The 12,918-nt window shown below is 46.2% G+C and overlaps 1 protein-coding gene across 1 annotated transcript in view; it reads right to left on the bottom strand.

Annotated features, from left to right (window-relative positions):
* Positions 1-4,189: 4,189 nt before the first annotated feature.
* The window catches only part of LOC147673893 (septin-7-like), a 137,659-nt gene continuing 128,930 nt past the window's right edge, over positions 4,190-12,918 (bottom strand). Inside the window, exons 11-13 of the mRNA XM_086947781.1 lie at positions 7,343-7,478; positions 6,672-6,817; positions 4,190-5,651 (exon numbers count right to left, since the gene is read on the bottom strand). Of these exons, the coding sequence (XP_086803907.1) occupies positions 5,612-5,651; positions 6,672-6,817; positions 7,343-7,478 (322 nt within the window). The 3' untranslated portion in view covers positions 4,190-5,611. The remainder of the gene's footprint in view (positions 5,652-6,671; positions 6,818-7,342; positions 7,479-12,918) is intronic.

The following is a 12,918-nucleotide window of genomic DNA, read 5'->3' as shown; positions in this document are numbered from 1 at the left end:
AATGCCTTCTCAGGTGGAGTCCTGTTTGGATTTTTTTCTTCTATTGGAATATATTTTATTCGTTTACAAAAGGGAGGAGCAACATGGCCCAACTGACAAAGTATAGACAAAAATATACAGTGGACAAATATTCAAATACACTAACGAAAGAAAACAAATCTTTCTCCCCACATCTGTAGGATTGGATACTACACATTCGGTCTGGTTCATGCTTAGATTTTTTGTTTTTTACTTAACTACCCAAAGACTTTAATCACGAGCGACCTTCAGATAGACGACTGCTGTGACTTCTAAACTGGGAACGGGACAGACACCAACCCTTGGACTGGTCACGACGTGGAGATGCATAGCTTCGCCTCACAGTCTTGTATAGTTTTTATCAACGCAGTCACTGCAGGTCTAACGAGTCATGACTTGATCCCAGACACCACAGGCAAACCTGATAAAGGATCTGTCACAGACATTTGCTTGTGACAGTCCTTACAGGGTTTTTATCCTCTTACATTAAGAGGAGACCTTTGCCTTGTACACTATAAAATATAACTAGAAGACCGTCGAAAAAGAGACTAGAGGTACCTTGGGATCCACGTCTGTTGACGCAGAAAGGAACTGACGTCAGCACACGAGTGTCCCAGCACATCATTTCTGGAGTGGAAATGCATCAGTGTGGAGCGGCACTACACCACCTAATGAGATTTGCAATGGGATTTCACGTACTTTAATGCATCCATAGGTGAAGAAAAAAAATAATGTATGAATGTCAATCTGGAAGCTTAAAGGTTTGGCTGGAAACATTGACCATGGAATAACACGGTCAGCGAACAGTTTCTTGATATTGGTAAAAGACCAACCATGCTCCTGTCCAGTGAGGTAGTGTGGCTCACTGGTTAGAGGCGGCAGACCCGAGAGCAGAGGACGGCCCGGGACCAGGGTTCGATTCCCGGCGCGGCAGGTTTCTGGACCAGGGTCAGCGGACTCGATAATTCTCTCGCCTCGCTGCCCACTCTGATCAGCGATCACACTCGGCAACTCTGGGCATTAGCTTGCCTCATCCTCACTAACGGCCCCACCAGACCGCCGGGGATGCCTGGTCTCACCCTGGAGATACCCATTAAGGGACCATCTCTCAGGGAAGCCAGGAAGGGTTTCGCAGCGGTCGAAGCGCCTTGGGACCCTCCGGGTAAGTAGTGCGCTATATAAATGCCTATACATTTACATACACACCTGTCAATCCAGAGTAAACTTTCGGTAGGGGTAGAGGTTAGGTCAAAAGACACTTTTCTCAGGTTAAACAAAGAGCCAGGTCACTGTTGTGGGAGTTTAAGAGCCTGGCGATGATGTAGGGCAGGGCAGCACTAAGCAGAGGTCTGAGGCCTAGCGATCTATGGGGCCTTTCAACTATGGAACACGGGAGAAACTATCTCTGCCAAGTATTTCCACCAGCAGATGTTCAACAAATATCTCCATCTTTTCCAAGTTGGTAGATTCCACAAGGCTGACTATGCCCATTGTTGCCCATGCAGCAAGACTACAAATCATCATTTTTTTTGGTTGGTATTTACCATGTCTGTGGTTAGTTGTGTGACTGTTGTTGAATTCCGCACGGTCATCTTAAACTGTGGAGATTCTGTCTGTCTCCTCGAGTCAGTCATCAATTTGGGTTTTCATAGGTTTCATGCGTGACTAGAGGGAGTCAAGCTTCCCGTCAAACTAGTGCAAGCTAGCATGCATTCAAAGCAGCAAGTTGCGCATGTCAATCTCATCATTTTTGACAGAGAGCAGAGTCCTGCTTACTTTGGCCATGCACAAGGCCCACATGAGCCTAAAGAGTCCCTCTGGGGCGTTTGGGATTGATATTTCCTATACTGTAACACTTCTCAAGCTGACCTCTCTAGGGGAAACTACATCGGCAAGCACAAAAATTACTGAGCTGCAAAGGATTCTTCAAGGAGGCGAGGATCATGGTACAGCTCTCTTTCAGTGAACACTTTTGCGTTTAAAGAAATCAGAATTGCATCTTTGGCCTTTATGCAAGTGGTCAGGATAAAATAACAGGATGACAACTGTAAGCAAATACTTTTCATGCAAATACTAATATTTATAGTGCATGTGATGGCGAGCAGGGCCACACACCACAATGGAATATTCTGGCGATCGGGTCCTAGGAACAGAGAGTAAAGTCCTATCTAGGTTACAAGCAGAGATCCCCAGCAACTTAATCAGCATTTAAACAGCCAGGGCCCAACTGCCCAAGGCCAAGACACTACTAGTCTACCTCCAGCAAGCTGATGCACCACCTCAAACAGCAAAACACACAAGATGATGGACGGAATGTTGCACAATGGCAAAACATTCACCCCCAGTCACAGATCCTGGTTTAATCCATCGTTATTTTGCTCACCAAGCCACCCCAGTTCAGACATGGCCATATGCAAATCAGTTTTAACCCTGTGCCTCATGGGAACAGTCCAGCCCGAACTGCCAAGCCATGTCTTCCCTGGACCGGAATCAAGCAACCTAGGACCGGTTTCTGGCTATCAGCCGTCTTCAGCCAGGATAGCTTGATTCCAGTGGCTCAGCGAGCACGGGACCCACGTCTGGGCATACCCTTCCCACGTAGGGTGAATAGCAAAACACACAAGATGATGGACGGAATGTTGCACAATGGCAAAACATTCACCCCCAGCTACCCCAGTTCAGACATGGCCATGTCTGAACTGGGGTGGGGTGGTGAGCAAAATAACGATGGATTAAACCCAGATCTGTGACTGGGGTGAATGTTTTACCATTGTGCAACATTCCGTCAATCAATTTTTGTTTTTGCATTTGTCACCCAGAGTGGGACGGGTATGCTCAGACGTGAGTCCGGTGTTCTCCATGCCACTGGAATCAAGCTATCCTGGCTGATGACGGCTGATAGCCAGAAGCCGGTCCTAAGATGCTTGATTCCGGTCCAGGAAAGACATGGCTTGGCAGTTCGGGCTGGACTGTTCCCATGAGGCACAGGGTCAAGACTGATTTGCATATGGCCATGTCTGAACAGGGGTGGTGTGGTGAGCAAAATAACGATGGATTAAAACAGATCTATGACTGCGGGTGAATATTTTACCATTGTGCAACATTCCGTCCATCACATTGTGTGTTTTGCTGTTCGCCCTATGTGGGAAGGGTATGCCCAGACGTGGGTCCCGTGCTCACTACGCCACTGGAGTCAAGCTATCCAGGCTGATAGCCAGAAACCGATCCTAGGATGCTTGATTCCGGTCCTGGAAAGACATGGCTTGGCAGTTCGGGCTGGACTGTTCTCATGAGGTACAGGGCAAGACTGATTGCATATGGCCACGTCTGAACTGGGGTGGTGTGGTGAGCAAAATAACGATGGATTAAACCCAGATCTGTGACTGGTGGTGTTTGTTTTGCCATTGTGCAACATTTCAACCATCAATTGTTGTTTTTGCACCACCTCCAACAGCTGGACCTGCTGGTTCTTCACCATGCTCAATGCGTGCAGTCGGCTATCGGAACACAGTTCACAAAGAGATTCATTCAAGGGGACGGCAGTCGTCCCCCAACAGCCTCACAGCAACAGGGGGATGCCAAGCCAGAAAAGTCCAGGGTTCAGAGCAGCGCCAGGCTCGTACGATCAGTCGCTTCACACACAAAAGTTGCCCAAAAGTCATAGGGTCCCACTGAAGCTGAATCGTAAGGCCCGCTTCTGAGTTTAGATCGGTCAGTCACCAAATAAATCATCAAGCTGCCAACATACCCACAGAGGGAAACAGAGCACATTTAATGCTGCAGAGGTCCATTTCCCTGAGCCATCTTGCAGGATGTTTGGCAGGCCAGGGAGTGGACCTCCCTAGCTAGTTAGCCATGGTAGCCAGCGGTTGGCCACACTCCCATCATGCAAGATATAGACCAGAACACTATGTGTAGGAATATGTGTTAACCTTTTGCTTCAGACTTCCACACAGCATGAATATTTCTAGCTCACTCCAAGACCTGTCAAAATGCACGCAGAACTGGTCTTGAAAAGCAAAAATACGAAAAGTCAGCATTAAAATGATTAAAGATGCCATTTAAAGGCTTTTATGACTTACATCTCGCAACAGGTACAACACTGCACAGATCTGGTGCAATGGATCCCCTCATCAGAATATCATGAAGTGAATAAACTCACAATGCACAGTTTTAAAAGGACAACTTTATTATATTAATATACAAACAGAAATAATGGTTTCAGAGACTTTATCAAAATATAAAGGAGAAGGCCAGGAAGTAGAAGAATGAGTGGGTACTGGGGTAGCATGGTGTTACAACTGAAGAATAATACATCACCTGAAATTACAACAAAAAACATGTAAGGCGGACTACATTGAGATATAGCTATTACATCACTAAAATCTAACAAGATTATAATGGGGTTTATATGCCGAAGGGACATGGTGCACTCTGCCTGAAGATGGTGCTTCTATTGTCAGATTCCTGTGGGATAAGGATGAATGCCTGTGCCAATTAGGGTTACAAATGCTAGGTTACGTGGAGGATGCTAATAGTCAATCTGCAAAGGACGAGGAAAGCATTCCATTCTTGGCTGAGGCATTTCAGAAGTATGATGCTATATTCCCATGTGCTCTCTTGATTAGTGAGGTTGCTTGCCAGCGGGTATCAGCGGTCACTCCAGTGGTCCCTTTGTCAAGTGCTACAATGGCGGACACCATCCCTGCAGCATAGAGTGGCAAGAATCTAAGATCCCAGTAACAGGCAGACATTCCTCGTACGTCCACTTTCAACTCCTAGATATAGGAGACAGTAGTGGACTTTTTGTGCAGGCTGAAAAGCAATCATAAAGCAAGCCTTCATATTTGTTTATTTGCATCAAGAATGAACAAATGACTGGCACTAACATGCTCTGAGATTGTAGACATGGAGGAACCACAAGCTGAAGATAGGCACACAAAGATCTCAAGCGACAGGCAGCCACCGCTCATGGCAGGCAGAGACCACTAATGACAGAAGAGCAGGGACCACCAGGGCCAGAAGCAGGTAGAGAAAAGATTGACGAGCAGCCCAACATAGGCACGAAAATTCCCAAGCAATCAGTAGCATGCAGAAGAGTTGCAAGCTGGAATGCTGAATCACCCTTTCGTTCCAGCAGGTTCTTTTGTATCTTTCCTTTGAGAGGACAAGCAGTCTGGCTTAAACCACATTCAGTATTTATCGCTACACAATAGCAGAGGACGGTTGACACTGAATATTTACTGCTGTTAAATGCAGACGGGTTATCTGTATAAAGAACACATCCATAACATGCTCGAGAGGATTCTGGACTTAAGACAGGCACTGCTGTTACAGTAAAATACCGCAAAACCAAAAGTGGGGACAGGAGATAAAACCACAAGAGGTGGATGCATCTAATCCCACCCATTGTTTCCCAGTCTCTGTTGCAAGTTCTGATATATTTGTGGTGTAATGAACCCCAGTGGTCCATGGGCTGGGGAGGAGTAGAGAAATGGCCTTCAGGGAAAGCAAGGGAATAAAAAACAAAAAAAAACAAAATAATAATTATATAATAATTCTGCAATAAAACCGGAGCAGTGGTAGACTCTCCTCAGAAGATCTTCCCTTTCTTTTTATTCTTCTCCATCGTTCTAAAAAAACAATTAAAAAAAAGTTACGTCGCTGAGCAGCCAGGAAGACCGGTTTAAAAAGGAGAATCTGTGAGAAACACGAGGCACTTAAACCTCAGGCACTACAACAGAACTCCCAAAGCAGCATTCCCACTTGTCCCCCTGTAATAATTCACCACCTTCACTAATCCTCAAAATAAACCCAGCAGATGCTACAATTAGTCACCACTAGCCTGAACATGCCTCAATTCATGCATCTACATCAACAGTGTGAGAAGCACCAGTCTCCTTGAGAACTAAAATTGGGGGAGGATGGGCTAGCTACTGCATTGGAGGCTGAGCTATAGTTGCAGAGTCAAAATAATGTTTAACTATGTTGGCTAGTTTCCTAAATTCCACTTCAGTCCTCCTTGACCCTCACCTTCTCTCGTTCCAGTCCTCCCTCTTCAGAGGCCTCTCATGCGCTTTATCCAGTTAAACCAACTCTGGATGGGTCAATGTGACATTTCCCAACTCAGCATGCTTCACTTTGGCATGCTTTCTAGCCTTAACTTCAAGGAGGGCCATTTTCAACTTCCTACATGCTAAAGCTTCAGAAAGTGCAGAGCAACTCTAAGTAGGGAGTCGCTTCACCGTGGAACCCTAATAACTACAGAGCAGATCTGAAAATGATACACTGGCAACAGATTTGAAAGTATTTAATTCTAGTAAACTATAATGCTGGCCTTCAGAAGTCTGCACAGTTTTTGTAACCCAATGATAAATAGCACTATTCACGCGGTTTGGTGGACACACAAATCGCAAAGTGATCCAAAGGTAATAAAGGTGAACAAATTAGCCACATTAATTGAGTGATGTTTAGGTGTAGTAATCATAACATCTTGTGTCTCCAGCTGGGAAAGAACTTGGTGTTGGCAAACTTAAAAACCGCTCTGGGCCTTCAAGAACACCCGGTTGCCTACAATAATATCCAACCCACCAGCCCCAGTTGGATCAGGTATTTTGCCACCCTTAATGCTCCCTTTTTCAGTGACTCCTTACTTGGATGCATCTAGTTTCTGTTGCTCCAAGGCGCGCTGCTGTGACTCCCATGACGCCTTGTCTTCTTCAAATTGCTTCCTTTTTTCCTCCAACTCTTTGTACTGAGCCTCCAGGTTCTTCTTCATTTGTTCATGCCGGCGCTCCAGCTGAAAAGAGACGCAGTGTCAATAAAGGGCTTGGGCACATTTGAGAGGACATGTGGAAGTGAGGGCGAACAGAGTCAAAATTGACAGTCAAAACAAATTAACAATATGCACATGTCAGTATGTCTCTTCTGCCTGAAGTATTTAACGCTTGGTCAGGAAGGATCTTTGCTGATCATGTGTTGAACATCTCTCTAGTACAGGAAATAGTCAGGAGTCTGACTTATCTCCTCTATATACCTCAGCTGTAAGTCGATGGTCACCTACCCTTCAAGCTCCCACCCCACCACCTTCGAAATCTTTAGCTGCCTTAGAATACCCTCTGCTTTGATAAAGCTCAAACAGTTGTCTTCTGTCGAAGGGCAATGTGTGTTATTTAAGGGTCAAGTCAATCTCTTGAAAAGGACGCGCCCAGACTTGTTCCGGTCTTCAGTTTCCTTATGGGATGATTAAAGGCCGAAACATTTGCATCTGAAGGCATTGGGGAGAGAAGTAAAGTGAAGAGCGAGGGTATGTCACACCTCTTACCTCTGCCTCAGAGTCCTTCAATTTCTGCTTCTTTTCTTTGACCTTCATCTCAAAGACCTGCTCCATTTCAGTTTCCATTTTCTTCATTTTGGAAACGTGTTCCCTTCGCTCCTCCTCCATCTGGGCAAGTGGACTTCTAGAATTCGTAAAAAGCAGAGAATAAAATGAAGATCAATAGCTGAGAAAGGCACACATTGCAAAATGTCCAAGAAACAATTTATTTAAAAAATGGCAAACTGCTGTAGGATTGTAACATATAAATGGCCCTTCTCTTATGCTGCAAGTTAACTTGAGGTTGACGTAATTGTTATTAGCTCCAATGTGTTGCAACAGGTTTTACTGTACCTAAACTCAATAAACAGATTATAAAATACAAATAAAAAATAAACACACAAACTTCAAATCAGTTACCAGTATGGAAATGACAGAAAAAGGACAGGCGAGAGTGAGGGCTGATTACGTGGGATTAAGAAAAACATTCACTAGAGCAATCTACATTCTCAAGTTAATTTCGTTATAATCTTGGGACCTCTGCCAGGTGTGTCAAAATAAAAGACTAGGGATTGTCAGCTTACACTAAAAGAAACAAAATCAGTCAACTATTTTGTCATTTCCTCCAGAGCTCGTAACGGAGTTTTTACAGAAGGAAAGCGGTTAGGGCCATCAGAACCAGTCTCAGCAATGCAAACAACGTTGCCTAGCTCTATTAACGTGTCAAGACATAGCGATGACACAAACTGCATAGCATTGCAAGGTGCAAGACAACTTCGAGGAAACATTCCCAGTGATAGTCATGGTAAGTTGCAAAACAAGTGGAAGGGATTATTCAAGAATAAACCATACATTAAAATTACAGAGGGCAGGCAACTTCCAAATGAGAACTTAGAATAAATGTCAACAGATCTCCTGGAAGCCGGAGGGGAAATCTGAAGTTCACACTAATTTTTGTGTAACATTAGCCCTAGTAACAGATACAAAAACCCAGTTCAGGTCTTTACTTTCTTCCTGAACTTCAAGTGGTCTTATAGATTTATTATCTTGGCTTGCAGGGAGCATTAACATTTTAACCTTCAGTACTGAGAACAAGGTATCGAACATGCGCTTCGTCTTGTATGAGAAGAAGCACAAGTGAGGAGATAGTCTACAATGGAGTGGTCTTTTCTTTAGCTCGGAAGAACAGGGACCTTTCCCTTTGACGGTTGTGTAGATGATGCAGAGTGCTGGACTGTAGACAGACAGGAAGTGCACGAGGAACTAGTGTGATGCATTCCCATGGATGCAGGTGTTTTGTAGCGTTTGCCAACGAGAGATGGTGGCAGAACGCCACCGATGAAATGATGCTGCAGATATAGGTGGTAAAGTGGAAGAAAAGTGGGCTGGAGATCTACAAGACCCAAGCAAGGGCTGCTGCTCTCTATGGTGGGGAGTTGTGGGGGCATTTATGTGGGTCTGCTATTGCCAAAACAGAAACGAATAGTTAACCTGTCGGTGTAGTTTTGCAGCTTGAAGATAGTTCTGGATTCACTATGCTGTGCATATTCCGCTATCTGGTGGTTGGGTCCGGAATTATAGTCTTTTTTTCTGGGTTTTTTTGTAGCTGTGGTGGTGTCGACATCCCACCATTTGGTGTACCTTCGGTAACGTTGGCATGCTTCTGGCGGAAGCTCCCACCCTTTGGCGCCATCTTCGGATCCTTTTTTCTCTCGTGTCCTTGTAGTGAATCCATGGCTATGTTTGTTAACCTTTCTTCAACGTAATTCTTTTCACGTATCTTGTAAGCTTCAACTTCCTTTCTATTCCATGTGTTTCCACCTTCTCCAGCCTCATCTTTCTGGTGGAGGAGGGTGGGTTCGCTAGTGAATCCAGAAAGATCTTGAAGCTGCAAAACTACACCGACAGGTAAGAAACTATTCGTTTTGCAGCGTGAATCTTCCTGGATTCACTATGCTGTGCATAGATTTTGTAGCCGTTTCGTTACTTTTGTGGCAGCTGGGTGGAAGATGAGCGTTGGTTGTTGAATATATGTTGAAGCACTCTTTGTCCTACTTGTGCCTCCTTGTTCATCTGTACATTCACGCAATAGTGCTTAGTGAACGTGTGCACCGAAGCCCATGTTGCCGCCAGGCATATGTCCTGAATTGGTGTGTTGACCAGAAAGGCAATTGTTGCTCCTTTCTTTCTGGTTGAGTGGGCCTGTGCCCCTCCTGTTAGCTCCTGGCCCGCTTGCTTGTGGCAGAATTGTATAGTTTGTGCGAGCCATCGAGCTATGGTGTTCTTAGTCACTGGTCTACCCAGGTAACTGTTTGCAAAGATACTAAGAACTGTTTTGTCTTCCTGTGTTCCTTCGTCCTTTCAATGTAGTGCATCACTGCCCTTCTTGCGTCTAGAGTGTGGAGCGCCCTCTCAGCGCTTGTCGTGGGGTTCTGGAAGAAGCTTTGAATTTGAATACTCTGATTCATGTGGAACCTTGACACCACCTTTGGCATGAAGTGCGGGTCTGTTCTCATCACGACCCTGTCACTGTATCTGATGTAGGGTTCCTGCAGTGTTGGTTCCTGCAGTGTTAGTGCCTGTAGTTCGCTCACCCTGCGTAGCGAGGTGATTGCTACCAGAAAGGTCGCTTTCATTGCCAGCATTTGCAGTGATGCCTTGTGGATGGGTTTGAAAGGTGCTTTCATGAGCTCTGTCAATACCACATTCAGGTTCCAAGCAGACAGTGGCATCCTTTTTGGGGGCGCTATTCTTTTAGCCCCTTTCAGGAATCTTTTTACGACTTGAGATGTAAAGAAGCTTCTCCCCGTTTCTCCTCTTGTGTATGCCACAATCGCTGCCAGGTGTACCCTCAGCGAGGATGAGCTTAGCTTTTATAAGGTGCGTGAGTTTTCTTAGCACCGTTGATTCACTGGTCAGCTTTCTATTGAGTTTTTTCTTGTGGCATCATTGAGTGAATCTTTTCCATTTTCCCCTATAGCACTTGCGTGTGCTGGGCCTTCTAGCCTCCGGCAGCACCCACAGGGTGCTCTCTGGTAGTTTCAGATGTGCGAACTCTTGAGTCCTCAGGAGCCAAGCTGAGAGGCTGAGGCTCTCCGGCTCTGGGTGTAGAACTTCAGTTTTCCATGGAGAGTAGGTCTCTTCTTTTTGAGAACTTGTGGGGTGGACCCTGCGCCATCTCCATTATCTGAGAGTACCAGGTATGCCTGGCCCATTGTGGTGCCACCAGGATGAGCGTCATGTTGCTCGTCATACATTTGTTGAGAACCCTGGGGATCAGTGGTATCGGGGGAAAAGCGTAAGCAAATGTTTTTGACCAGCTTATCCATAGGGCATTCACCTGGGATAGTGCCTCTGGTTGTCTGGATGCAAAGTACTGGCATTTTGCATTCTGGCGTGTTGCAAACAGGTCTATTGTCGGAGTGCCCCACCTCCTGAATAGTCTTTCTGTTTCCTGTATGTTGAGTTCCCACTCGTGGGATGCTGGTCTGCCTGCTGAGCCAATCCGCTTCTACATTGTCCTTCCCTGGCAGGTGTATGGCTTGCAGATCTATTTTGAGTGGTATTGCCCATCTCCAGATTTCCTGTGCCAAGCTTGACAGAGGGAATGATTGAGTTCCCCCCTGCTTGTTGATGTAAAACATTGTTGTGGTGTTGTCTGTATCAGCACCCTTTGGTTGTACAGTTGTTTCTGAAAGGCCTTGAGGGCAAGCCACACTATTTTCAGCTCCAGGTAATTGATGTGTCTGACCGCATCCGCTGTGCTCCACAGACCCCTCACTCGGAGCCTGTTCATGTGTGCGCCCCATCCCTTCTGGGATGAGTCTGTGGTGATGGTCACTGTTGGGTCCGGTGGCGTTAGAGGCTTCCCTACGGTTATCCTCTTTGGTCCACCACTTCATTTCTTCCTGCACCTTGTGCGTTACAACCACAAGATCCTCCCAACTTCCTGTAGCTTGTGACCATTGCTGTTGAAGCCACTCTTGGAGTGGTCTCATTTGTAGGCGTACATTGGGGACAAGGTGTATGCATGACGCCATCATTCCCAAGATCTTGCTCACTGTCAGAGCTCGCCCCTTCTGGTAGTGACGTTTCTCCCTCAGTAGGCTGAGTGTCCTCTTTTCGCTGGGTAACACCCTGCATTGGACGGTGTTGATTTGAGCTCCCAGGAAGATCTTCACTTGCTCCGGTTCCATCGAGCATTTTCCCTACTGTATGGAGAATCCCAGGCTTGTTAGCGTTCTTGTGACCTGCTCTGCATGATCCTTGCATGTCCTATAAGAGCTTGCCTTTATGAGCCAGTCGTCGAGGTAGGGGTACACGTGTATCCCCTCTCTTCGCAGATGTGCGGCCACTGCTGCTAGGCATTTGGTGAATACCATTGGTGCAGACTTTAGACCAAATGCCAGGGTTGTGAATTGGTAGTGGTCTTTGTTTACTGCGAATCTTAGCATGTGCTTGTGCTGCCTGTTAATGGGGATGTGCAGGTACGCATCATTTAGGTCTACGGTGGACAAGAAGTCACCGGCCTTGATCTGTGGGATGACCTCTTGTAGGGACATCATTTAGAATTTTTGATTCTTTACATACTTGTTTAGGAACCGTAGATCCAGGATAGGTCTTAGGCTTTCGTCCACTTTTGGCACCAGGAAGTAGTTTGAGTATACTCCTCTGTTCCGTTCTTTGAATGGTACCGGTTCGATGGCCTCTTTGAGGAGTTCTTGGGCTTCCTCTTGGAGCAATTGCAGCTCTCTTCCAGAGTGCTCTATTTTCTTTGGCTTTCTGTTTGGTGGTCTCTTTTCCAACTCTATGCAGTATCCGAACTGTATGATGTTGAGTATCCACTTGTCTGTGGTTATTTTTCTCCACTCCTGGAGAAAAAATCTCAGCCTGCCTCCTACTGGTGTTACATGTTCCTTTGTGTCTTGTCCGTGTAGCCCTCTCCTCTTTGTTTTCCCGTGCTCCTCCCCCGGTGGGTATGAGTGGGTGAGCACCTTTTTCCGTGTGAAGTCACTTAGAAGGGGGCTGTTCACCGCCTCTCCTATGGCCCCGTCAGTTTCCTTTTCCCCGAAAGGACTGGCCCCTGTTCTGATAGTTTAAGTTTTGCTTCTGCTGGCCCTGGTGACCTTGGTTGTCACTCTGTTGACCCTGGTGGAACACCTGGTGTGATAGTCCTTGCTGGTTTGCACCCCTTCCGTTCAGCCTCCGCGAAGGAGTGCCTCTTCTAATCCCCCTGAATTGCAGGGCCCCCATGGACCTTGCCGTCTTGTTGTCTTTCTTCAGTTGGGTGAGTTTCTCATCAACTGGGGCTCCGAACAGTGTTTCTCCATTGAAAGGTGTGTTCATGATGTTGTTCTGAACCTCGGTTTTGAAGCCTGAGATCCTGAGCCAGGCTGGTCTTCTCTCTGTGATGCCTATAGCCATCAGTCTGCTGGATGTTTCAGCCCCATCCAAGGCTGTCTTCAGGCATGAGTTAGCAATGTTTTTCCCTTCTTCCATGAGGTGCGTTGCCCTCTGAAGGTATTGCTCTGGGAGGTGCTTGAGCAATTGGCCAATCTCATCCTAATGTTGGTATTGGTGCCTGT

This window comes from Lissotriton vulgaris, chromosome 12 (genome assembly GCF_964263255.1).
Source record: "Lissotriton vulgaris chromosome 12, aLisVul1.2, whole genome shotgun sequence".
NCBI lineage: Eukaryota > Metazoa > Chordata > Amphibia > Caudata > Salamandridae > Lissotriton > Lissotriton vulgaris.
Note: the sequence above shows the minus strand (reverse complement) of the source record. Positions and strands in the feature narration are given on the sequence as shown.